Consider the following 25,459-nt stretch of genomic DNA (forward strand, 5'->3'; position numbering starts at 1 on the left):
AGCACTGACCCTCCGACAGTGCGGCACTCCCTTAGCACTGACCCTCTGACAGTGCCCGCTCCCTCAGCACTGACCCTCCGACAGTGCAGCGCTCCCTCAGCGCTGACCCTCCGACAGTGCGGCGCTCCCTCAGCGCTGACCCTCCGACAGTGCCCGCTCCCTCAGCACTGACCCTCCGACAGTGCGGCACTCCCTTAGCACTGACCCTCTGACAGTGCCCGCTCCCTCAGCACTGACCCTTTGACAGTGCCCACTCCCACAGCACTGACCCTCTGACAGCGCCCGCTCCCTCAGCACTGACCCTCCGACAGTGCGGCACTCCCTTAGCACTGACCCTCTGACAGTGCCCGCTCCCTCAGCACTGACCCTCTGACAGTGCGGCGCTCCCTCAGCACTGACCCTTTGACAGTGCCCACTCCCTCAGCACTGACCCTTTGACAGCGCCCACTCCCTCAGCACTGACCCTCCGACAGTGCCCACTCCCACAGCACTGACCCTCCGACAGCGCCCGCTCCCTCAGCACTGACCCTCCGACAGTGCCCGCTCCCTCAGCACTGACCCTCCGACAGTGCCCGCTCCCTCAGCACTGACCCTCCGACAGTGCCCGCTCCCTCAGCACTGACCCTCCGACAGTGCCCGCTCCCTCAGCACTGACCCTCCGACAGTGCCCGCTCCCTCAGCACTGACCCTCCGACAGTGTGGCGCTCCCTTAGCACTGACCCTCCGACAGTGCCCGCTCCCTCAGCACTGACCCTCCGACAGTGCCCGCTCCCTCAGCACTGACCGTTTGACAGTGCCCGCTCCCTCAGCACTGACCCTCCGACAGTGCCCGCTCCCTCAGCACTGACCCTCCGACAGTGCCCGCTCCCTCAGCACTGACCCTGTGACAGTGCGGCGTTGGGGCTGGTGCCACTGAGTGACCAGCCCCATTGGGTGATTGTTTCTCTCTGGCTGCATTCAGTTGAACTATTCAGTACAAGGCCAAATGGCGGATTCACCTGTTTGCTGGGTTTTGCTGTTGTGCAATGGCTGCTCCCAAAGATCTGACACTCTCACCCGGTGCGAGTTTTGCATTTATTGAAGAAAATACAATAATAAATCTCCTTCACAGTGAGCCTTTTCAAATCTCGCGCTCTCTCTCTCTCTCTCTCTCTCTCTGTCTGTCTCTCCCAGCTTGTGCTCATTATTCTTGATTGAATTCCTGGCTTCTCTTCCCAGGTCTGACTGAATCTGCATCTGGACTTGTTCACACAGCCTCCCACTCTTAGCTAATAAAATGTGAGGCTGGATGAACACAGCAGGCCAAGCAGCATCTCAGGAGCACAAAAGCTGACGTTTCGGGCCTAGACCCTTCATCAGAGGGTCTAGGCCCGAAACGTCAGCTTTTGTGCTCCTGAGATGCTGCTTGGCCTGCTGTGTTCATCCAGCCTCACATTTTATTATCTTGGAATCTCCAGCATCTGCAGTTCCCATTATCTCTCCCACTCTTAGCGTTTGGCAAGGAATACATTATCCGACACCTCGGGATTTCCTGTGGGGAAAATCTTTCAGGAGAGAGGAGATTCTGGAGAGAATTTCAGCACTTGGAAGGTAAAGTCCCGATGAGTGGAACAACTAGAACTGGAGATGTGTAAGCGAGCAGAATCCTGAAAAGCTTGGTGGTTGAGGTATTGGGGAAGGTTATGTCAGGGACTGTGGACGAGAATTTTTAAAAGCAAGTCAAGTTGCTGGATCAGTAGCCATTGTACATCAACAAGCATCAGATGCTGATGGAATAGGGAGCTAGGGTTTCCTTGAGCTCACACTTCTCAATGGTTCAAGGTTACAGCCACTCAGTGTTAAAATAATCAAGTCTGATTAAGCTGCAGAACTGACAGTGGGCCAAAGGAAAAACACCCAGTAACCAATTAAAATGGAAAGAATTTATTTTCACCTATAATTATTTTTACATAATTAGTACATTGACAATGGAGCAGAGTTTGATATGTGCTCGAGTATATCATTACTGGCATATTAATATATCTCTGACTATGTGTGTATATATTTCACAAAGGCTGGGTGGAAGGGTCAGCATGCAGGGTTACACATACAAGGGACACAAAGGGCAGCTCCATTGGTGAAGCATCCACCCAGCCCCAGACAAAAAGTCAAAAGACCGACCATAACGTCGCACAGGCCAACCCTCCACAAACTGAGAAAATGCTACCAAGACCAGACAGGGTGAACACTGGAAGGGCGTTCCCGATGGCAGGGATGCCAGAACCAGGGCTCAGAGTTGAAGGAGAACGGCTGGACCATTTTAGGACTGAGGTGAGGAGAAATGTCTTTACCCAGAGAGTGGGAGCCTGTAGAATTCTCTACTTCAGAAAGTGGTTGAAGCCATTGAGTGTTTTCAAGAAAGGGTTGATGTCGTTCTAAAAGGGAACAAAGTGCATGCGGAGAAAGCAGGAACAGGGGATCGCATTGAATGATCGTATTGAATAGGATTAGGAGCAGGCTCAGAAGTCTGAATACCCTACCCCTGAGCCGATACACTCCGGCGGCGGGGTGGTGGGAGGAAGGCAGAGGGGAAGGGTGGGAGGGAAGACTGGGTTTCTAGTCCCGACTCTCAGGTCAGCACAGAATTCTCAAAAGAAATTCCAGCTGTGCTTGGTTTGTTTGCCTCTTCCTCATAAAACCATTGCCTCAAGCACCCAAATCATTCTGGGAAGGGGTGAGGAGGGTATCGGGGGTTTGGCCCAGTCGGTGAAATAGTTTTACCCCCTCAATCTCTGGAGTAGAGTTAAAAATGGCAGGCTGGGAGGGAATCGGAGAACGATGTCAATGATACGGAGTGAGTGACTGGGTGATGTAGTGCTGTTAATTACGCACAGCTCCCTCTGTAACTCAACTCAAAACAAGGCTTAACCGCAGGAAATCTGAACCGAGGCTGGGAAATGCCAGAAATACTCAACAGGCCAGGCAGCCTCTGTGAAAAGAAACAGAGTTCATGATTCAGGTTTCATCAGTGTTTATGAATCTTTATGGTGAGGACAGAAATGAAGGGTGAGCTGTGACAGGGAAGGAGAGCTAACACACAATCTCATGAAGCAACAACCCAGAGTGGGATAATGAATGCGGGCATGGTCCAGAACAATAATGGTGTCCTGAAGGGGCTTGAGTATCTACGTAGCAACGAATTGAATGCAACGTGAATGACAAAATTAAGAAAGAAGCAAAGACAAGCCCAGCAAACACTGCAAGATAAAAGCAAAAGTTATGACCAAGAGCTATTGAATGCGATGGTGCTAAGCTGGAAGAGAAAGTGCAGATTTTCAAGCTTGAGTTTCACTGGAAAGCTGTGGATGGCCATAGACTGGAAGGTGAGAGTATAAACAAGACGGAGAATTAAAATCACAAGCCCCTCGGAAGGCTGACGCTCAGAAGTGCTCTGCAACATGATCAGCAACTCCACGCTCAGTATTTGATTTGTTCAAAGCTAGCATTTCTTGTCCATCCATAATTGCCCAGAGGACAGTTAAGAATTGCCCACGTTGTTGTGGGACTGGAGTCACAATTAGGCCAAGCAAGGTAGGGACGGCAAATTTCCTTCTCTAAAGGACATTAATATACCAGAACCTTTAACAATAATTGGCCTTGCCCATGAGAGCAGCAATCGTCTAGCTCCTTTGACAATGCCACATTGTGATTGAATTCAAAGTTCACCATCTGCCAGCGTGGGATTCAAACCGGAGTCTGCAGAAACTGCATTAACCTGCGATTCAGGCTTGCTAGGCCTGTGACATTACCACTGGGTACCCAGGCCTGCCTGTGTAGAGGAGCCACATTATGAATGGCAACTCAACATGATAAATTGACAGAAGGGACAACGAATTTGCAGCTTCACCTGCAGTATGCTTCTGGGCATCAAGAGTGAGGAGAGAACCACCAAAAGGGGTGCTGTGTCTCCTGAACTGGCACAGAGAGAAAACACACTTCCTTGTACGCGCCTCTCCCATTTACACACCTCTCTCCATTTGGCATGCACTCCCATACACCCTTTGCACCTTCCTACCTCCCCCTCACAAAGGTTGTCTGCAGAGTGTACAAGTGATCAACTGACCCAAACATGACTGATCGATTTAGGAGTTATCACCTGACATAGGAATGTTTGATTGATTTGGGTGTGATTGATTGATTGATTGGTGTAGAGTGATTGATTGATTGATGTGGGAGGGATTGACTGATTGATTGGTCTGGGAGTGTTTGATTGACATAGGATTAATTGATTGATTGATTGGTCTGGGAATAATTGATTGATTTGGGAGTGATTGATTGGCTAGGGATTGATTGGTTGATGTGGGAGTGATTGATTGATTGGTCTGGGAGTGCAGGTATCGCAGTGCGAGTGATGTCATTTGTGGCAGGCTAGGCCTCACCAGGCTCCTTGTTGCTGTAGTAATGGGAGGGACATATAGGCCTAGTCAGTGAGACACGTTCAGCACCAACATTATGTGGGAGACTGCTCGGGCTGGCGTGAATGTGTTGGTTTCCTGGAGATTCTCCCTCATGATTGACAGAGCTGCAAGCCATGGCAGTCAATGATAGGGCCCTGCCTGCGGCAGCCTCAATGCTGGAGGCTGGAGTGATGAACTGAGCCCAAGGAGTGGAGCTCTTGACTGTCCACGGTTGGTTTTAAGGGCAGTAGCAAAATAAAGCACTTATCAAGCTTTATCAAAGCATTAAAAATAAGGCCAGATAATTGGTTGTGTTGCTGTTGTTAATTGCATTGTATCTGCTGCTTCTATGCAGATGTCTGAATTTTCTGTACAATAATTACAGGAATATTAACAGTGGAAAGGAAAACTTTGAAGAGAACTCTTGACAGTCAGTGTCTCAAATGGGGGATGGGTGGACTTTGGTGATGATCCAAGGCTCCTTTGGAGCTGCTACTGTGTCCCACAGGCCTGCTGGTTCTTGCTGGTTTCACCTTCAGGCTTTCCCTGCTTTGGTTTTGAATGAGACATCATTATGTCACTGCCCAGTCTCCCTCTCCTTCTCACTCATGCATCTTCTGCCTCCCTCGAACTCCTGTTGAGGTCAGCAGGCGAACTCTTCAAAGTTGCCCAGTGCAGGGTGCCGGGGCAGCATGTTGGGGGTGAAGGCCAAGCTGTCTGAGTGGCTCCTCAGGGTATCGCAGGTACTCTACAAGAAGACGAGGCTGGTGGTTAGTGAATGCAGCGCATGTGTGTGAAGGTCAACCCAGCTTCAAAGTCTCTAGTGTCGACCCATCACTTACAAACCCCAGAGATAATGGGAACTGCAGATGCTGGAGATTCCAAGATAATAAAATGTGAGGCTGGATGAACACAGCAGGCCAAGCAGCATCTCAGGAGCACAAAAGCATCTCTGATGAAGGGTCTAGGCCCGAAACGTCAGCTTTTGTGCTCCTGAGATGCTGCTTGGCCTGCTGTGTTCATCCAGCCTCACATTTTATTAACTTACAAACCCCATTTCCCTCTGTATGAGTGGAGAGATCTTTAATATCTCTGTGTGTGTACTGGTATGTATGTGTGTGTTAGAATTTGTATGTGAGACTGCATGCAGTTTGATCCTTTGCAGTTACATTGGAGGCAGATCAGAGGGATTTTCCAGGATTGATTCCAGAGGTCAGGGATTTGTTTATGAAGAGATTGATCATTTTAAATTGATACTAGGCAAGGAGATTTAATTGAAGTATATATGTTGCTAAAGGCGATTGACAAAGCACGCAAAGAGGGGACATGTTCCCTTGTGGGGCGATCCAGAAAGAAAGATTACAATTTTAAGCAGATTTAAAACAGACAAAGAGGAATTACCTCTTTCAAAGTGTCACGAATCTGCGGAATTCACTCCCCCAGAGAGCAGTGGTGCTGAGACACTGAATACATTTAAGGAGGTGACAGACAGATTTTTAATTAGTAACGGGTCAAAGAGTTACAGCGGGCGGGCAGGAGGGTGGAGCTGATGCTGAGATGAGAGGACAAATGCGAGGTGATGCATTTTGGAAGATCAAATTCAAGGGCGAACTATACAGTAAATGCGAAAAGTCCTAGGGAAAATTGATGAACAGAGAGATCTGGGTGTTCAGGTCCATTGTTCCCTGAAGGTGGCAACGCAGGTCAATAGGGTGGTCAAGAAGGCATATGGCATGCTTTCCTTCATTGGACGGGGTATTGAGTACAAGGGTTGGCAGGTCATGTTATAGTTGTATAGGACTTTGGTTCGGCTACATTTGGCGTACTGTGTACAGTTCTGGTCGCCACATTACCAAAAGGATGTGGATGCTTTGGAGAGGGTGCAGAGGAGGTTCACCAGGATGTTGCCTGGTATGGAGGGTGCTAGCTATGAGGAGAGGTTGAGTAGACTAGGATTATTTTCATTAGAAAGACGGAGATTGAGGGGGGACCTGATTGAGGTCTACAAAATCATGAGGGGTATAGACAGGGTGGATAGCAAAAAGCTTTCTCCCCCAGAGTGGGGAACTCAATTACTAGGGGTCATGAATTCAAAGTGAGAGGAGGAAAGTTTAAGGGAGATATGCGTGGAAAGTTCTTTACACAGAGGGTGGTGGGCGCCTCGAACGCGTTGCCAGTGGAGGTGGTAGACGCAGACACGTTAGCGTCTTTTAAGATATATTTGGACAGGCACATGGATGGGCAGGGAGCCAATGGACACAGACCCTTAGAAAATAGATGACAGGTTAGACAGAGGATCTTGATCGGCGCAGGCTTGGAGGGCCGAAGGGCCAGTTCCTGTGCTGTAGCTTTCTTTGTTTCTTTGAGATCAGCCCTGATTGTACCAAAAGGCAGAGCAGGCTCGAGGGGCTGAATGGCCTGTTGCTGTTCCTAGTTCTTACTAGCATTGTGTGTGTGTGCGTGTGCACATGTGTGTGTGTATATATAGCGAGCTATGTATTTACAATTGTATTTAAAGTTGCCCTCATGTAAATGCCTGTGTATTTGAATATGTTGTGAGTGTTGACATAAAGATTTGCTTATTTATAGAAAAGTACTGGAAGAACTCAACAGGTGCTCTTTGAAGAAAGGTCACAGGACTTGAAAAGTCACCTCTCTCTCTCTCTCTCTCTCTCTCTCTACAGTTGCTGCCAGACCCCAGCTGAGTTTTTCCAGCACATTTTGTTTGTGTTTCGGGTTTCCAGCATCTGCAGTAATTAGCTTCCATCCTTGTGGGTGTATTTTGTGTCTGTATGAGTTTGCGTGTGTGTATGCAATGGTCAGTAGTGGGGGGCATGTTACAATAACAGAAATAGTTTATTTCAGACCTTCACTACTGGTTTCTCCTTGTTTGACCATCTTGGCCCATGTTGATTCATACCTTTGACAAAAATGTATTAGTCTCAGACTTCAAACTAACCATTGACCCGATATCACCTGCAGCTTGTGGCTGTCAATCCTAGGCCATCATTGCATAGCAGCGTGGCCTAATTTCAACAAGGAACATTCTCACTCCTCTGGCTTCTGGTTTCTGGATGACCTGATCAACAGAAGCAGGTTCCCTTTATTGAGCCCTATCTGCTGTCCCTGATATCTTGAAGATTCTGATCAAATCATCCCTTAACCTTCTAAATTCCAGATGGTCATATCAGCCCAGTTTGTATACACTTTTTTTTACCAGATTGTCACTGTGGCTTCTGTTCGGTCTTTTCTTGCGTTTTACAATACCAGAAACCTTGTCTTTAAAAACCTAAAGGGACAAATGAAGAGAATGAGGTTAGAACCCAAGAGGGGCAGCCAGAGAGAAAGAGGAAGAGAGACAGAGAGAGAGAGACCTGAGCCAGCCTTACCTCATACAAATAATCAAAAATTTCCAAGATGGTTAAAATACTGGCTCCAATAAACAGACCCATCTGACCCCCAATGTCACCTGGAAAAGAAAAACTCCAACATCAATAAATATTTTGATGAAACATTGCTGCAGACACTGTCAATGTGGCATAGATGAGGCACAGCATTGTTAGAAGACAGAATAAGCCAACAGCTCGAGTTGGGGATGGAGAGAGAGAGAGAGAGAGGCAGACAGAGTTTGGAGAGGGAAATAGATTGAAGATGGAAACAGAGAAAGAGACTGAGGCAGAGACAGACGTGAATGGATTTGAGCCCTCCCTCACCCCATTAGGATGGGAGTCCTGGTTACAAAGTGGAAGGCCAGGTCTCATCATAAATGAAGCCGAGTAAGGAGCCATGAAAACTTAATGCAGTATTATAGTACCTTGGTAGCATGTCTCCTGGTGAAGCCTATACAGCTTTGGTCTCCTTACCCAAGGAGGATATACCTGCCACAGAGGGAGTGTGGTGGAGGTTCACTAGATTAGTCCCTGGAATGGCTAGATTGTCCTGTAAGGATAGCCATTGACGTCAAAACTGCATTGACTGAGTGTGGTATCAAGGAGCCCGGACAAAATTGGAATCAGGAAAACTCTCCGCTGGTTGGAATCATACCTGGCACAGTCATCTCAGCTCCAGGACACCACTGCAGGAGCTCCTCAGGGCAGTGTTTTAGGCCCAAACATCTTCAGTTGCTTCAATGGTATTCCCTCCATCATAAGGTCAGAAGTGGGAATGTTCGCCGATGATTACACAATGTTCAGCACCATTCGTAACTCCTCAGGTACTGAAGCAATTCTTATTCAAATGCAACAAGATCTGGACAGTATCCAGGCTTGGGATGAAAACTGGGAAGAAACATTTGTTCCACACAAATGCCAGGCAATGACCATCACCAATAAGAGACAATCTAACTACCACCCCTTGACAATCAATGGTGTCACCATCACTGAATCCCCCACAATCAATATCTTGGGGATTACTATTGACCAGAAACTCAACTGGACTCACCACATTAACACAGTAGCCATAAGAATAGATCAGAAGCTAGGAATCCTGCAGTGAGTAACTCACCTCCTGACTCCCCAAAGCCTGTCCACCATCTGCAAGACACAAGCCAGGAGTGTGATGGAATACTCCCCACTTGCCTGGATGGGAGCAGCCCCAACAACACTCAAGAAGCTCAACACCCTCCAGGACAAAGCAGCCGCTTGATTGGCTCCACATCCACAAACATCCCACTCCCTCCACCCGCTGACGCTCAGTCGCAGCAGTGTGTACCATCTACAAGATCCTCAGACAGCACCATCCAAACCCAAAGCCATTTCCATCCAGATGGACAAGGGCAGCAGGTACATGGGAACACCACCCCCTGCAAGTTCCCCTGCAAGCCCCTCACCATCCTGACTTGGAAATATATCACAATTTCTTCACTGTCACTGGGTCAAAATCCTGGAATTCCCTCCCTAAGGGCATTGTGGGTCAACCCACAGCACATAGACACATAGGGTCATAGAGGTTACAGCATGGAAATAGGCCCTTTTGGTCCAACTTGTCCATGCAACCAGTAATTGAGGAACTGGATCCTCAATTAATCCAGTCCCATTTGGCCCATATCCCTTTAAACCCTTCTATTCATATGCACATCCAGATGCCTTTTAAATGCTGTAATTATACCAGTCCCCACCATTTCCTCTGGCAGCTCATTCCATACAGGCACCACCCTCTGCGTGAAAAGGTTGCCCGTTCAGTCCTTTTTAAATATTTCCGCACTCACTTTAAACCTATGCCCTTGAGTTTTGGACTACAGCGGTTCAAGAAGGCAGCTCACCACCCCCTTCATAGAATCATAGAATCCCTACAGTGTGGAAGCAGGCCATTTGGCCCATCAAGCCCACACCAATCGTCTGCATAGCATCCTACCCAGATCCACCCCCTGCCCTGTCTCTGTAGCCCATGGCTAACCCACCTACCCTGCACATCCCCTGGACAGTATGGGCAATTTAACATGGCCAATCCACCCTAACATGCTCATCATTGGACTGTGGGTGGGAAAAGAACACCTGACGGAAACCCATGCAGACATGGGGAGAATGTGCAAACTCCGTACAAATCGTTGCCTGAGGGTGGAATCAAACCTGGGTCCCTGGCGCTGTCAGCCTCTGAGCCAATGTACCACCTTCTCAAGGACAACTAGCGATGGACTAAAAATGCTAGGCCTGCTGGTGACACCCACATCCCACATCTGAGTGAATTAAAAAAAAAAGACAAAACTGGTTATCAACTTTGCTTATTAGAGCAGTAATATATTCTTCCCGCCCAGTTCCAGTCAAACACACACAAACAGAACAAATAAGACAGTACCGATCTGCAGAGATTAGATGTTTTCTCTTTTAGAAACTGTGGGTCAAGGATCTGAACATTAAGCTGAAATGGGAAGATGTCTCACTGTTCCCTGAGTTTCCTTTTGATGATGTGGAAATGTTGACCACTGGAGAGGGGTGAGAAATCTTCAGACCAGACATCAGTACAGGTAGAAAGTCCAAGCCAGATGTCACATGACACCAGGTTATAGTCCAACAGGTTTATTTGAAATCACAAGCTTTCCTCCATCAGGTGAACCTCACCTAGCGCACACCCTGTGCTACTTAACCTCTATGCCTCTCAGTCTTTTTGATTTGTACATCTTTTGCTTACATCTGCCTGTACCGCTCATAACCAAAGCCTTTCACTGTATTTTGGTACACATGACAATAAATAAATCAATCAATAGATATTTTCTAATCAACCTGTTCAGAAATTAAATTACACATCTCTACAGCAAGTGGGTCTTGAACCCTGCATCAGAGGTGAGGACAATACCACAAGGGCCCTAGAATCTCAGGTGTACTTTACTGAGAGAGAGAGAGAGCCTTCAGCTTGTCATGCTTTAAGGTTCATTCTCACCTTTTCAGGAGAGACACTTGCTTGGTGCACACTTTGAAGATTTTCGCCATTCACTAATATATCCAATTCTTGAGAAAACAGAAAGTAGTACCAGAACAGTGTTGCTCAGCAGCTTTCAGCATGCAGGTCTCTGAGCCAGGCCCTACCAGTATGTCTTGCCATTAACTTAAACTCTTATCTCTCTCAAAATTGCTAATCTTCTAGAGTGACTGTAATATGGTAGTATTCTTCGTTAAGATGGAGAGTTACACAATTAAATCTGAAACTAGGGTCCTCTACTTAGAGAAAGCTAACTGTTACAGCATGGGGCATGCATTGGCTGATGTATGGTGGCCAGAGAGACTTAAGAGGTTGGTGGTGGATAGGTAATGGCAGACATTGAAAGAACAAGATCAAGATTGAACTAGGTCACCTGGGCACTGTGGGTCTTGCAGCTGCTTCTGAGATCGCAAGCTTAGTTAAAGATTTATTATAGGTTCTTTTTTACATTTATTGTATTTATTACTTTTACTAATATAAGATTTTTATTCATTGTGTTTCATTAACATTCCAAGAAAAGAACAAAAAAAGTGATTTTTTTTTAAACAAACTTCCTTTACGAACAAACTTTTATGTTTCTTTATTCTAAATTCATGTCGACATGTGTTTTAGAGGGTTTTGAAAAGATTTGTAGAGTGTTTTTTACATTGCAAAGGATTTTCATTTGAAGTCTTTTTTAAATAAGTTGTGTTTTCATCTCGAAGAGTCCTACATGTGGGCAGTTCTGGAGAATTTTTTTTTCCGTTGAGGAATTTATTGAAGAAGAGTCATTTTTATTCAGTTATTCAGCCAAGTAGTTGATATTATTTAAGTTTTATACGTTATATATATTTTAAATTTTTCCATTTTAACATGATTTTCTGTAGGTAATGAAAGGCAGTTTATTTTATGTATAAAGTGTTGTAGAAACCTTTTTTAGGCTTAATGCTATTAAGGCCATACACAAGGTAAAGAGTGAGATGACTAGTAGATTTAGAAAGGTTATTACGCAGCAGGATCAGTCAGATAGATGGGTGACTGTCAGGAAACATGAGAAGGCAGTTCCAAAGTCTCCGGTGGCTATTCCTCTATCAAATAGATGTTCAGTTTTTAGAACAGTAGAAGGGGATAGTCTCTCCGAGGAAACTGAAACAGTCAGTTATTGGACACTGGGGACAATTTTTATGTTAGACAGCATTTGACGAGATTTAACAGTATTATTGTTCTAGAGGGCTCTCCTGTCAGGGGCAGAGGCAACAGATTCTGTGGCAGTGAACATAAATATAGGAGTAATTTTTGCTTTCCTGGAGCGAGGATTAAGCACATTTCTAAATGTTTCAAGCATATTGTTAAAGGTGAGAATGAGAAGCCAGATATTATTGTACACATTGGTAGGAATGACATGTTTAGGGAAAAGATTAAAGCAGCACAGAGTAAGTTTAAAAGGTTAGGTAGAAGACTAAAGAATAAAACCACAGTGGCACAGAGGTTGGCACCGCTGCCTCACAGCGCCAGGGACCCGGGTTTGGTCTGACCCTCAGGTGACTGTCTGTGTGGAGTTTGCACATTCTCCCCATGTCTGCGTGGGTTTCCTCCGGCTGCTCCGGTTTCCCCCCACAGTCCAAAGATGTGCAAGCTAGGTGCACCGGCCATGCCAAATTGCCTGTAGTGTTCAGGGGTGCGTAGATGAGGTGGGTTATAGGGGAATGGATCTGGGTGGGCCGTTCTGAGGGTTGGTGTGGACTTGTTGGGCCAAAGGGCCTGTTTCCACACTGTTGGGATTCTATGATCTATTATTTTCTGTTTTACTCCTAATACCAAATGCAAACGAGAGAAGTAACAACAGGCTAATGGAGGTAAATTAATGCCTGAAGAGCTGGGATAGAAAAGACCTGTTCAAAAAAGATGGCTCTAACCTAAAGTGGAAAGGGACCGATATCTCAGCAGGGAGATTTGCTGGTAGCATTAAGGGAGACTTTATTCTGATAGAGAAGACAAGCGGAGGAATTCTAAGCAGCAGTGTAAACAGAAGGATTGATGGGGAAGATTCTGAATTTGAGGACAGCAAGTCAATTAGAAAAGAAAGACAGGAGAGAGTCAGAGTATGTAGTAACTCTGAAGAACTAAATTGCATTTGTTTCAATGGAAGAGGTCTTACAAGTAAGGCTGATGGACTCCGGGCATGGGATTGGGACGTCATAGCTTGACAAAAACTTGCATGAGAGAGGGAGAAGGCTGGCAGCTCAGCGTGCCTGGTTTTAGATGCTACAGGAAGCATAGAAAAGGAGACTAGAAAGGCTGGTTTGTGGAGATGGTGGGTGGTGGCGTTTTTGATTAAGGAATACATTACAGTTGTAACTAGGGAAGATATTTCTGAAAAACCGTCCAGTGCAAATATATGGGTAGAAGTTACAAATAGGAAAGGAAAGATCACTTTGATGGGATTGTACTATTGACCCTCCCACCAATAGTAAGAGAGAAATTGAGAAACAAATATGTAGGGAAATCTCAGATATATGTAAGCGTAATAAGGTTGTAATATTGGAGGATTTTAATTTTCCAAACATTGACTACAACTACTACAGTGGTAAAGGTTTGGTGAAGAATTTGTCAAATGTGCTCAAGAAAATTTTCTTTATCAGTATGTGGATGCTCCTACCAGAAAAGGAGCAAAACTAGAGCTTCATTTGGGCAATAAGGCAGGGCAGGAGACTGGAGTAAAAGTGGGGGAACACTTCTAGTCTAGCAAGCATAACTATTAGTTCCATAAAAGTTAAAGTTTTAATTGGAGTAAGGCAAATTTTAGTGGTATGACATAAGAACTTTCAAAAGCTGATTGGAGTAAACTGTTCACAGGTAAAAAGATGTCTGACAAATGGGAGACATTCAAGTGTGCGATGATGAGAGTTCACAGGCATTTTGTTCCTGTTAGGATGAGAGGTAAGGCTGGTAAGATTAAGGAACAGTGGATAAATAAGATATTGAGGTTCTAGTCAAGAATGAAAGAAAATCTTATTTTAGATATAAACAACTTGGTTCAATTGAAACTCTTAATAAATATGAAGAGTGTTGGGACATTCAGGGACAAATCAGGAAGACAAAGAAGGGACATGAGATAATATTGGCAGATTAGGTTAAGGATAATCCAAAGAGATTCTATATGAAATACATTAAAAGCAAGAGGGTAACGAGGCAGAGGATATGGCCCATTAACAATCAAAGACTTTGTTTTGAGCCCCAGGACTTGGGAGAGATACTAAATGAATGTTTCCTATCAATTTTTACTGTGGAGAAAGAAATGGAGTTTATAGAAAGCAGAGAAATAAACTTTGATGTTTTAAAACGGTTCACATTACAGAGAGGAAATTTGGAAGGTCTTAGAGAATATAAAGGATACATCTCCTGGACCTGATCTAATGTATCCCAGAATGTTACGGAGTGTAAGGGAGGAAATTACAAGTCCCTTTGCAGAAATATTTGCATCATCTATAACTACAGGTGAGATGTCTGATGACTGGTGGGTGGCTAATGTTGTACCTCTGTTTAAAAAAAGTTGCAGGGGGAAAGCAGGGAACGATAGACCTGAGAGTCTGACTACGGTTGTGGGTAAGTTGTTGGAGGAGATTATAAAAGATAGGATTTATGGACATTTAGAGAGGCAGGTATCAATTAGGGATGGTCAGAATGGTTTTCTGTGAGGAAAATTGTGTCTCACAAACTTAATTGAGTTTTTTGAGGAAGGCACCAAAAAGATGAGTGAAGGCAGAGCAGTAGACATTGTTTACAAGTAGTTCTCCTATAATGTATTAGTTGCGTTCTTGTGTGACCTCACGCTACAGAAAATCACCATAGAAAATTGTGTTATAGGGAAATCGCTGTAGAGTATCACTGTAACTGTGCAGCAGAAAGTTTGTGTTATCCAAATAGCATCCACCTTTCATCAATCACATAACAGCCAATTCACATTAACGAAACGCACATTGCAGAACTGCCTGCATTCAGATTTTAGTAAAGCCTTTGACAGGGTTCCGCACAGTTGGCTAATGAGTAAAGTTAGCTCAAGAGATAATGGGAACTGCAGATGCTGGAGAATCCAAGATAACAAAGTGTGGGGCTGGATGAACACAGCAGGCCAAGCAGCATCTCAGGAGCACAAAAGCTGACGTTCCGGACCTCGAGCTCACATGGGATTCAGGGTGAGCTTGCCAATTGGATTCACAATTGGTTTAACAGCAGGAGACAGGAAGTAATGGTGGAGGGTTGCTTTTCAGACTGGAGGCCTGTGACCAACGGTGCTGCACGGGGATCGGTTCTGATTCCTCTTTTGTTTGTCATTTATATAAATAATTTGGATGAGAATATAAAAGGTATGGTTAGTAACTTTGCAGATGACACCAACATTGGTGGCTGGTAGACAGTGAAGAAAGTTTTCTAAGATTACAAAGGGATCTTGATCAAATGGGTCAATGGACTGTAAAATGGCAGATGGAGTTCAACCTGGATAAATCTGAGCATTGCATTTTTGTACAACAGACATGGTAGGGCCTTTGGTAGTGTTGTCGAGCAGAGGGATCTAGGGGTATGGGCACATAATTCTTTGAAGTTTGTGTCACACATAGACAGGATAGCTCAAAAGGCATTTAGCACACTTGCCTTCATTGTTCAGCCCTTTGAGTACAGGAAATGGGAAGTTATGTTGAGATTATACAGGATGTTGCTGAGGCCTCTTCTGGAGTATTGTGTCCTGTTCTGGCCACCCTGTTATAGGAAGGATATTAGTAAACTGAAGACAGTCCAAAAGAAATGTATCAGGAAGATGCCAGGAATGGAAGGTTTGAGTTATAAAGAGAGGCTGGATAGGCTGGGACACCTTTCACTGGAGCGTAGGAGGTTGAGGGGTGACCTTATAGAGGTTTATAAAATCATGAGGAACATAGATAAGTTAAATGGCAAGGGTCTTTTCCCTAGGATGGGGGATTTCAAAATGAGGGGGCTCATTTTTAAGGTAAGAAGAGAGAGATTTAAAAAGGGCTTAAGAGGCAATCCTTTTACAGAGAGGGTGATTCACATGTGGAATGAACTTCCAGATGAAGTGGTGGATGCAGGTTTAAAAGACCATTTGGATGGATACATAAATAGGAAAGGTTTGAAGGGATGTGGGCCAGGAGCGGGTGTGTGGGACCAGTTTGGTTTGGGATCATGTTCAGCATAGTCCAAAGGGTCTGTTTCCATGCTGTACGACTCCATAACATATGGATGACCTTCAGCAATTGTATGTCCCTATCTGGGAAGGTGGCTGAACCATGGCTAACAAGGTCAATCAGGAACAGTGTTAAAGCCAAAGGACAGGCACATACATTGGCCAGAAAAAGCAGCAAAGCTGAGGACTGGGAAAAATTGAAAATGCATCAGGGGAGGACACAGGGTTTAATTCGGAAAGAGAAATTAGAATATGAAGGTAAGCTTGCAGAAAACATGAAAACTGACTGCAGAAGCTTCTGTAGACATTTGAAGAGAAAAAGACTGGTGAAGGCAAGTGTAGAATCCTTGCAGTTAGATTCAGGTGAATTCATAATGGAGAACAAAGAGTTCTCAGACCAGTTGAACAAATAGTTTGGATTTGTCCTCACTAAGGAGGACACAAATAACATTCAGGAAATGGTAGGGGACAGAGGGGCAAGCATGAAGGAGGAACTGAAGGAAATCCTTATTTGTCAGGAAATGATAGTGGGAAAATTGATGGGATTAAACCCAATATATTCCCAAGCCTGAAGCTCTGCATCCCAGAGTACTTAAGGAAGTGGCCCTAGAAATAGCAGGTACATTGGTGATCATTTTCCAGGATTCTGCAGACTCTGGAAGAATTCCAACGGACTGGAGGGTAGCTACTGTAACCCAACTCTTTAAAAAAGGAGGAAGAGAGAAAATAGGAAATTATAGGTCGGTTAGCCTGATATCAGTGGTGAGGAAAATGCTGGAGTCAGTTATTAAGGATGTAATAACTTTGTGTTTGGAAAGTGGTGACAGGATCGGTGCTAGTCAGCATGGATTCACTACAGGGAAATGATGCTTGACAAATCTTGTAGATAATGTTTTGAGGATGTGATCTGTGGAGTGGCCAATGGTGGATCAGTAGATGTTGGATATCTGTACTTTCAAAAGGCTTTTGACCAGATTCCACACAAGAGATGAGTAAGGAATGGTATTGGAGGCAATTTATTGACATGGATAGAGAGCTGGTTGGCAGACAGGAAGCAGAGATTTGGAATAAACAGGTCCTTTTCAGGGTGTCAAGCAGCGAAGAGTGGGGTACCGCAGGGTTCAGTGCATGGAACCCCAGCTGTTCACAACATACATTAACAATCGGGGTGGGGGGTTTCAATGAAATATGACCAAGTGCGCAGGTGACACTCAGCTGGGGGGCAGTGTGTGCTGTGAGGAGGATGCTAGGGGCTGCAGGGTGACTTGGACAGACTGGCTGGGTGGGGAAATGCAATATAATGTGGATTAATGTGAGGTTATCCACTTTGGTCACAACAACAGGATGGCAGATTATTACCTGAACGGTGGTAGTTTAGGAAAAGGTGAGGTGCAATGAGACCTGGGTGTGATGGTGGAACAGTCGCTGAAGGATGGCATACAGGTGCAGCAGGCAGTGAGGAAAGCTAATGGCATGCTGGCCTTCACAGTGAGACGATTTGAGTATCGGAGGAAGGAGGTCATGCTGCAGTTGTACAGGGCCTTGGTGAAGCCACACCTTGAGTATTGTGTACAGTTTTGGTCTCCAAGTCTGAGGAAGGACATTCTTGCTATTGAGGGAGTCTAGCAGAGGTTCACCAGACGGATTCCTGGGATGGCAGGACTGGCAATATGGATCGACTGGGCTTGTACTTGCTGGAATTTAGAAGCATAAGGGGGGGATCGCGTAGAAACATACACAATCCTAATGGGACTGGACAGGCTAGATGCAGGAAGAATGTTCCCGATGTTGGGGAAGCCCAGAACTAGGGATCACAGTCTAAGACTAAGGTGTAAGCCATTCAGGATTGAGATGTGGAAGAATTTCTTCACTCAGAGAGTTGTGAACCTGTGGAATTCTCTCCCGCAGGAAGCTGTTGGGGCCAGTTCATTAGGTATATTCAAGATGGAGCTGGACATGACCCTTGTGGTTAATGGGATAAGTGGGTATGGGGAGAGGGCAGGAATGGGATACTGAGATTACATGATCAACACGATCGTATTGAATGGGCGTACAGGCTTGAGGGGCCGAGTGGCCTACTCCTGCTCCTGTTTTCTATGTTTCTTTGTTTTTTTCCAAAATAACTCATATAAGTAGCAGGTGAGCTACAGCTCATGCTATCTATCTGACTTCTTGCAAATGTCTCCTTGCAAATTCCTTTTTCATCTGGAATGTCCAAATAGTTCCCTATTCCAAGCCCTTGTGGTTCTTCAATGAACTCTCTTTTGTTTGCCATGTGAGTCAGTACTGAGTGAACATGGTAACATTCAGGCAATAGGTAGCCCTAAGAGGTTGCTGCTTCCAACTTCTCCGAAATATTATTCGATATCAATTTTGCTTAGGGACCAAAGGGAGGACTTATTGTCAGGCTTTCAATTGGTCACTGAAAATATTTCAGAGGTCACGGAAAAACAGTTCTGCTTTGCAATTGCTTGGAGTTAGAGACACATAGAGACAGAGGTGGGTGCCATATTGTAAGGAACTGTTCGGCTGTGCTGCTAAACAAGCAACTTACAGCTCTCAGCCTGTGCTGGAATTCAGGAACAGCTCTGTGAGTCGGTAGGTATGACTAAGTATTGGAGTTAAGATTCAGGTAAAATGTTGAGAGCTTTGGGCTGTTGTTAATAGCTTTTGCAGTTGTATGCAAGGTTAGAGCTGAGTGTCATTCAAGATGACAGCATAGGAATGGCGTGTAGTGGCTTGGGGAAGGTCACCGATGAGGGAGAGCTGGCATTGTGCCTGTAAAGTGCTGGAGTGCAGTTTTATTTCGGAATGCAGGGGACCACAGGTGAACTACACGAATCAGAACCAGAATATACCTGCACTTGGAGATTTGGTACGGGAAGTTGTGTTTGACAACTCTCTGATTGAGCTTTTTGAGGAAATGACCAGGAGTGCTGATGGAATGCATTTGATGTGCTCGGATTGGACTTTAACTGTAATTTTGACAAGGCCCCTCATGGTAGAGTGAACAAGAAAGTAAGAGTGCAAGGGATCCAAGGCAATGTGGCCGGTTGGATCCAAAATTGGCTGTAAGGCAGGAAGCAGAGTGTGACTGTCGAGGATGTCTCTGTGACTGGGAGTCTGTTTCCTGTGGGGTTCCACAGGACTCAGCCCTGGGACCTGTGTTGTTTGTGATATATATTAGTGTTTTGATTTTAAAGATAGGTATTTGATCGAGAAGTTTCTAGATGACACAAAATTGGTCAATCAGGTTGTAAGTAATGAGGGGGATAGCTGTAAATTGCTGGGATTGCAGAATTCCACATCAGTTTTGAAATATCCCCTTGGCCTCATCCCATGACCAACCCTCCCTGTCATCCCTGCCTCTCTGACCTGACACAACCTGTCCATCTTCCCTCCCACCTATCCACCTCACCCATTCCACTGACCAATCCCCACCACTCCCTACCTGCATTCACCTCTCAACATTCCCACCTTCCTTTCCCAGCCCCACCCCTCTACTCTATTTATTTCTGAGACCCCTTCCTACTCCCCCATTCCTGAAGAAGGGTCCTGAGCCAAAACGTTAACTTTCCTGCTCCTCTGATGCTGGCTGGCCTGCTGTGTTCCTCGAGCTCTATACGGTGTTGTACCTGTAATGCTGTGCCACTTTATCTTATGAAGCAGTCTTTTGTGTGATACTTTGTCGAATGCCTTCTGCAAATTCACATACACCATATCCACTGGTTCCCTGTTACCCACTGTGCTCATAGTAACCTCAAAGAATTCCATTAAACTAGTTAAACATGACCTATCTTCCATGAACGTAAGCTGTGTCTACCTGTTGGGACAATTTCTAACCAGATGGCCCGCTCTTTCTTCCTCGATGATACATTCAAACATTTTTCCCACAACTGAAATGAAGCTAATGAGCCTACACTTTCCCACCTTTTGTCTACCTCTTTTTTTAAATGGCACTGTCACATTTGCTGTTTTCCAAGAATTACCAGAACTGCACCAGAGTCCACTGAATTTTGGTAAATTACCCTGAGTGTATTTGCTATTTCCCCTACCATCTCTTCTATTACTCTGGAGCGCACTCCGTCAGGGCCTGGAGACTCTCCCAACACTACCTCTTTAGTGATAATGATAGTTTCTAGGTCTTTGCCTTCCACAGCTTCCTTGCCATCAGTTATTGGCATGTTATTTGTGTCTTCCACTGTGAAAACTGATGCAAAATACCTATTCAATGCCTAGTCATTTCCTCATTTCCCATTATTAAATCTCCCTTCTCATCCTTTAAAGGACCAGTGTTTACTTTAGCCACTCTTTTTTGTTTTATATATCTGTAGGAAATTTTGCTATCTGTTTTTATAGCTGTTTGCATATGGACTGGTCTGTGTTCACGACTCTCTGTAGTTTCCTGCACTCTTGGGAAGAGCGGTTGCTGACCATGCTGTAATGTGTCCAGACAGGATGCTTTCTACAGGGCAACTGTAAGAATTGGTAAGAGTCACTATGGCCGTGCCGAAATTCCTTAGCCTCCTGAGGTAGTAGAGGTTGCTGCTGTGTTTTGTTGACCGTTGTGCTAGTGTGGGAGGTTCAGATTGCTGGTTATTGTCACCCTCAGGATCTTGATGCTTTCAACCGTCTCCATCTCAGCTCCATTGATGCAGATAGTGGAAACATTTCCTCATTTTACACCATCTGCCAAACTTGTGCCTACGATTTTATTGACGTTTTTGTCTCCCCTCGATGTTTTACTCACAACTGTGTCTCCTCCCTATCTTTGTATCACTATCAAATTTAGTAACCGTACCATCCATCTCCATCCAAGTCTTTTATACAGCGTTAAAAAGAGGGACCACGAACACTGACCCTTCATCTTGCAAACTGTAGGAACACTCATTTATTCCAACTCTCTACTTGCTGTTCATGAGCAATCCATAAACCATCCTAATATTTCGCCCCTGCCACCATGAGCTTTTCTTTTGTATAGTACCTTTGATATGGGACTTCATCAAATTCCCTCTGGAAATCTAAGCACCCTTGATGGTTAAGTATATTCAAGGCTCTCACACTGTCATCCTGGAGCCCGTTTCCATGGGAACACTCACCGAGTAATCCTGCAACTTCATAGGCCTTCTTCTGTTCAATGGTCTCATAGTTCAGAGCCTCAAAGAAAATGTCCAACACCAGAATGTTCTCCCTGAGAAACAAGACAGATAAAAGTGAGTGAGAAAGTGAGGGAGAGAGAGAGAGAGAGAGAGACAGAAGGAGTGAGAGCGTAAGGGACGGGGGAGAGAGAGAGACAGAAGGAGTGAGAGCGTAAGGGACGGGGGAGAGTCAGGGACAGAGTGTATGGGTAAGAGAGAGAATGAGGGACAAAGAGAGTGGGGACGAGAAAGAGATTGAGGGACTGAGAGAATGACTGAGTGAGAGTCAGGGACAGAAGGAGTGAAAGAATGGGAGTGAGAGAATAGAGGACAAGAGGAGTGAGACTGTAGTGGATAGAGGGAGTGAAAGAGTTGGGGAGAGAGAGAGTTAAAAATAGAGGGAGTAAGATAGTAGGGGATAGTGGAGTGAGAGAGTGATGGACAGAAAGTGAGAATGGGGAGAGAGTGTGATGAATAGAGGAGTGAGATAGTAGAGGATAGTGGAGTGAGAAAGTGGGAGGGAAAGTAAGGAGAAAGGGAGGGTGAAATAACTGAACAGAGTCCGGTATCCTGTCACGCTTTATTTACAAATGCATGTTACACAGGCTATTGCCTGTCAGCTCAGAGTCACTCCCCCTCCTGTTTATATCTGTCAGCCAGGGCTCCCTGACTGACCTCAAACAAAGATCTCATAGTCCATAAAATCCACCTGGTTCCAATCACTACAGAGGGAACGAGAGAGAGAGAGAGTGAGGAAAGGAAGGGAATGAGAGGGAGTGTGTGAAAGACACAGTTGTTAAGAGATGGAGTGAGGGAGAAAGAGGAAGACAGAGAGGGAGAAAGTGTGTGTGAGAGAGATACAGACAACAAGAAACAGCTTCTCTCATCCCCTCCCACTCCAATTCCCATTCTGCTCACTGCTTCCTATTCTCCCTGACTCACTATTCAGGCGCGCATTTTCCTGAAATACTCACATGATGTATTGCTCTGTTTTGTTAAATTTCTTGGCGAGGAATTTTGCCGAGGCTTTGCTGGGAATCTTCACCATGGAAATCTCTTTCCCAAACCGAGTCACGTTACAGGGAGTCTCACACATACAGTAATTACTGTCCTGCTCCACTAGAAACTCTGGAAAGGGGTAAGATAGAAAGAGAAGAAAATAGGGGAGGGACAGAACAGCGTGGAAAGGAGAAAAAGGCAGGAGTAGATAAAGTATGAGACAGAGATGGAGAAACGTAGCAAGCAACAGAGTGAGCGGGGAATGGAGAAAGGCAGGAGGAAGAAGATAGAGACAGAGAGAATTTATCAAAAAGAATTACAGTCAAAGAGAAGGAGGGAGAGAGAAAATAAACAGGTGGAGAAGAAATGCAAGGTGATAAATTGGGAAATGAAGGTAGAGAAAGAAGGATTGTACAACAAGATCATAAACAACCATCCAGTGACTTTCTGTTCATCTCCCTGTGTGTGGTAAGGAGGTCACGGATCAGGATCACCAGGGACTGGGGAATCCACAAGGTCATTAAATCACCCTCAAAGCTGCTGCAATTCCAACCGAAGCTACAACTGCAAACCAGTGCCCATCAGGGACGGAATCTACACGTGACTCCAGTCCCAGAACAACCAATGAAAGCCCAAGGGGGAACACAGAATGAAGTGGGAATTGACCAGAGGATTTCGGCATTGACTGGTTTGGATTGAGGGGAGGTGATTTGTCGGAGGGGTCTGTGTTGGAGAGGGGGAAGTGTTTAGTTTTGTAGTGGGAGACTGGTTTTGGAGGAGAGCAGTTTTGAACAAAGATTGGAATAGTGGAAAGAGACTTGGGAATGTGATAGGGTTAGCACACCCCATGTCCTGGGGAATGGTTCCTGAGCCAAGAGAATCAGGAATTCCCAGGCCCAACTGGAGCAGGATTTGAATGAACAGGGAATCAGACCTCAACTTGGACCTGGGTTTGTGCATGAAGGTGAGGCTCAGGGTTTTAGGAATTAGAAATGTCAGGAGCATAAAGAAAATGGAAGTGTGCGAATGATTCTCTCAGCGATGTGTGAGAACATTCACTTTTGGAGACTTTTCAATTAAACAAGGAAGAAGTTCACATACCACCTCACCAATCTCCAAATCCAATGCATCATCCTCCACCATTTTTACCACCTACAATCACCAAAAACATATCTTATTCCCCACCCCTATCTGTTTTCCATATGGACTGCTCATCCTGCAATTCCCTCATCCACTCCACACTCCCCACCACCCCTGGCACCTTTCCCTGCAACCGCAGGAAGTGCTACACCTGCCCCTACACTGCTCCTCTCACCTACATCCAAGGCACCAAACAATCTTTCTAAATCCAACAGGGATCACCTGTATGTCTTCTAACCTGGTCTGTTGCACTCAATGTGGTCTCTACATCGGAGAGACCAAGCGCAGACTTGGTGACCAGTTCGCAGAGCATGTACGCTCCAATCAACACCGCCTTCCAGTTGCCAGCCATTTCAATCTCCCCTCCCCCTCCCTGGCCACATATCCATCCTGGGCCTTCTCCAATGTCACAGTGAGGCCACAAGTAAACTGGAGGAACAACGCCTTATATTTCACCTCGGGAGCTTACAGCCTAATGACCTCAACATAGAATTCATCAGCTTCAAAGTCTCCCCACTCTGTGTCTTGTCCCATGTCCAGCCCTCCCTCTCATCCCCACCTCCTTGACCTGACACAACCTGTCCATCTTCCATCTCACCTATCTGCCCCCACCCTTCCCATGGACCATCTCCCTAACCTCCTATCTGCATCTACCTATCACCATCCCACCTACCTTTCCCCAACCCACTCCCTCCCTCTATTTATTTCTGAGCTCCCCCTTCTCTCTCCCAAGTCCTGAAGAAGGGTCCTGACCTGAAACAGCGGCTTTTCACTTCCTCTGATGCTTCATGACCTACTGTGTTCCTCCAGCTCCGCGTTATTGTCTCTGACTTCTAGTATCGGCAGTCATTGCCATCTCCCAGTCAGCGAAGAGACTATTGAGTTGCTAATTGGCAGTGGAAGAGGCTGGATGCTGTGCGTATGGAGCAAGGGGGTGGAGGAGGAACGTGGGGCAAAAGGTTATAAGTGAAACTTCCAAGTTCTGTCCAATAAGAATTGACAATGCTTGGCTTGGGGAAAGCACTGAGGACATCATTGAGTCGGGGTTTGAGTCGAGCATTGAGAGGAAATTGAGGAGAATGTTGAGGGAAGTGTTCAGAAAGCATTAAGACAAGTGTGGAGGAGGGAGTTGAGGGCGTGGAGGGGGGAGGTGAGGGTGTTGAGGGGGGAGGTGAGGGTGTGGAGGGGGGAGTTGAGGGTGTGGAGGGGGGAGTTGACGGTGTGGAGGGGGGAGTTGAGGGCGTGGAGGGGGGAGTTGAGAGCATGGAGGAGGGAGTTGAGAAGGTAGAGGAGGGAGTTGAGGGCGTGGAGGGGAGAGTTGAGGGTTGGAGGAGGGAGTTGAGGGCGTGGAGCAGGGAGTTGAGGGCGTGGAGCAGGGAGTTGAGGGCGTGGAGGGGGGAGTTGAGGGCGTGGAGGGGGGAATTGAGGGCATAGAAGAGAGTGTTGGGATGTGGAGGGGGAAGTTGAGGGTGTGGAGGGGGGAGTTGATGGTGTGGAGGGGGGATTTGAGGGTCTGGAGAAGCGAGTTGAGGGTGTGGAGGGGGGAGTTGAGGGCCTGGAGGGGGCAGTTGAGGGCCTGGAGGGGGCAGTTGAGGGCGTGGAAGAGGGAGTTGAGGGCGTGGAAGAGGGAGTTGAGGGCGTGGAAGAGGGAGTTGAGAGTGTGGAGGAGGGAGTTGAGAGTGTGGAGGGAGGAGTTGAGGGTGTGGAAGGGGGTGTTGAGGGCGTGGAAGGGGGAGTTGAGGGCGTGGAGGGGGGAGTTGAGGGCGTGGAGGGGGAAGTTGAGAGTATGGTGGGGGGAGTTGAGTGTGTGGAGGGGGGAGTTGAGAGTATGGAGGGGGGAGTTGAGAGTATGGAGGGGGGAGTTGAGGGTGTGGAGGGGGGAGTTGAGGGTGTGGAGGGGGAGTTGAGAGTATGGAGGGGGGAGTTGAGGGCGTGGAGGGGGGAGTTGAGAGCGTGGAGGGGGGAGTTGAGAGCGTGGAACGGGAGTTGAGAGTATGGAAGGGGGAGTTGAGGGCGTGGAGGGGGGAGTTGAGGGCGTGGAGGGGGGAGTTGAGGGCATAGAAGAGAGTGTTGGGATGTGGAGGGGGAAGTTGAGGTGTGGAGGGGGTAGTTGAGGGCGTGGAGGGGGGAGTTGATGGTGTGGAGGGGGGATT

General features: G+C 46.2%; 1 protein-coding gene across 1 annotated transcript in view; it reads right to left on the bottom strand.

The window, feature by feature from the left end:
- Positions 1–1,973: 1,973 nt before the first annotated feature.
- asic1c (acid-sensing (proton-gated) ion channel 1c) overlaps positions 1,974–25,459 on the bottom strand; it is a 101,260-nt gene continuing 77,774 nt past the window's right edge. Inside the window, exons 7-11 of the mRNA XM_059646282.1 lie at positions 22,142–22,295; positions 21,129–21,220; positions 7,826–7,905; positions 7,654–7,725; positions 1,974–5,184 (exon numbers count right to left, since the gene is read on the bottom strand). Of these exons, the coding sequence (XP_059502265.1) occupies positions 5,080–5,184; positions 7,654–7,725; positions 7,826–7,905; positions 21,129–21,220; positions 22,142–22,295 (503 nt within the window). The 3' untranslated portion in view covers positions 1,974–5,079. The remainder of the gene's footprint in view (positions 5,185–7,653; positions 7,726–7,825; positions 7,906–21,128; positions 21,221–22,141; positions 22,296–25,459) is intronic.

Source organism: Stegostoma tigrinum, chromosome 5 (genome assembly GCF_030684315.1).
Source record: "Stegostoma tigrinum isolate sSteTig4 chromosome 5, sSteTig4.hap1, whole genome shotgun sequence".
In the NCBI taxonomy this organism is placed as follows: domain Eukaryota; kingdom Metazoa; phylum Chordata; class Chondrichthyes; order Orectolobiformes; family Stegostomatidae; genus Stegostoma; species Stegostoma tigrinum.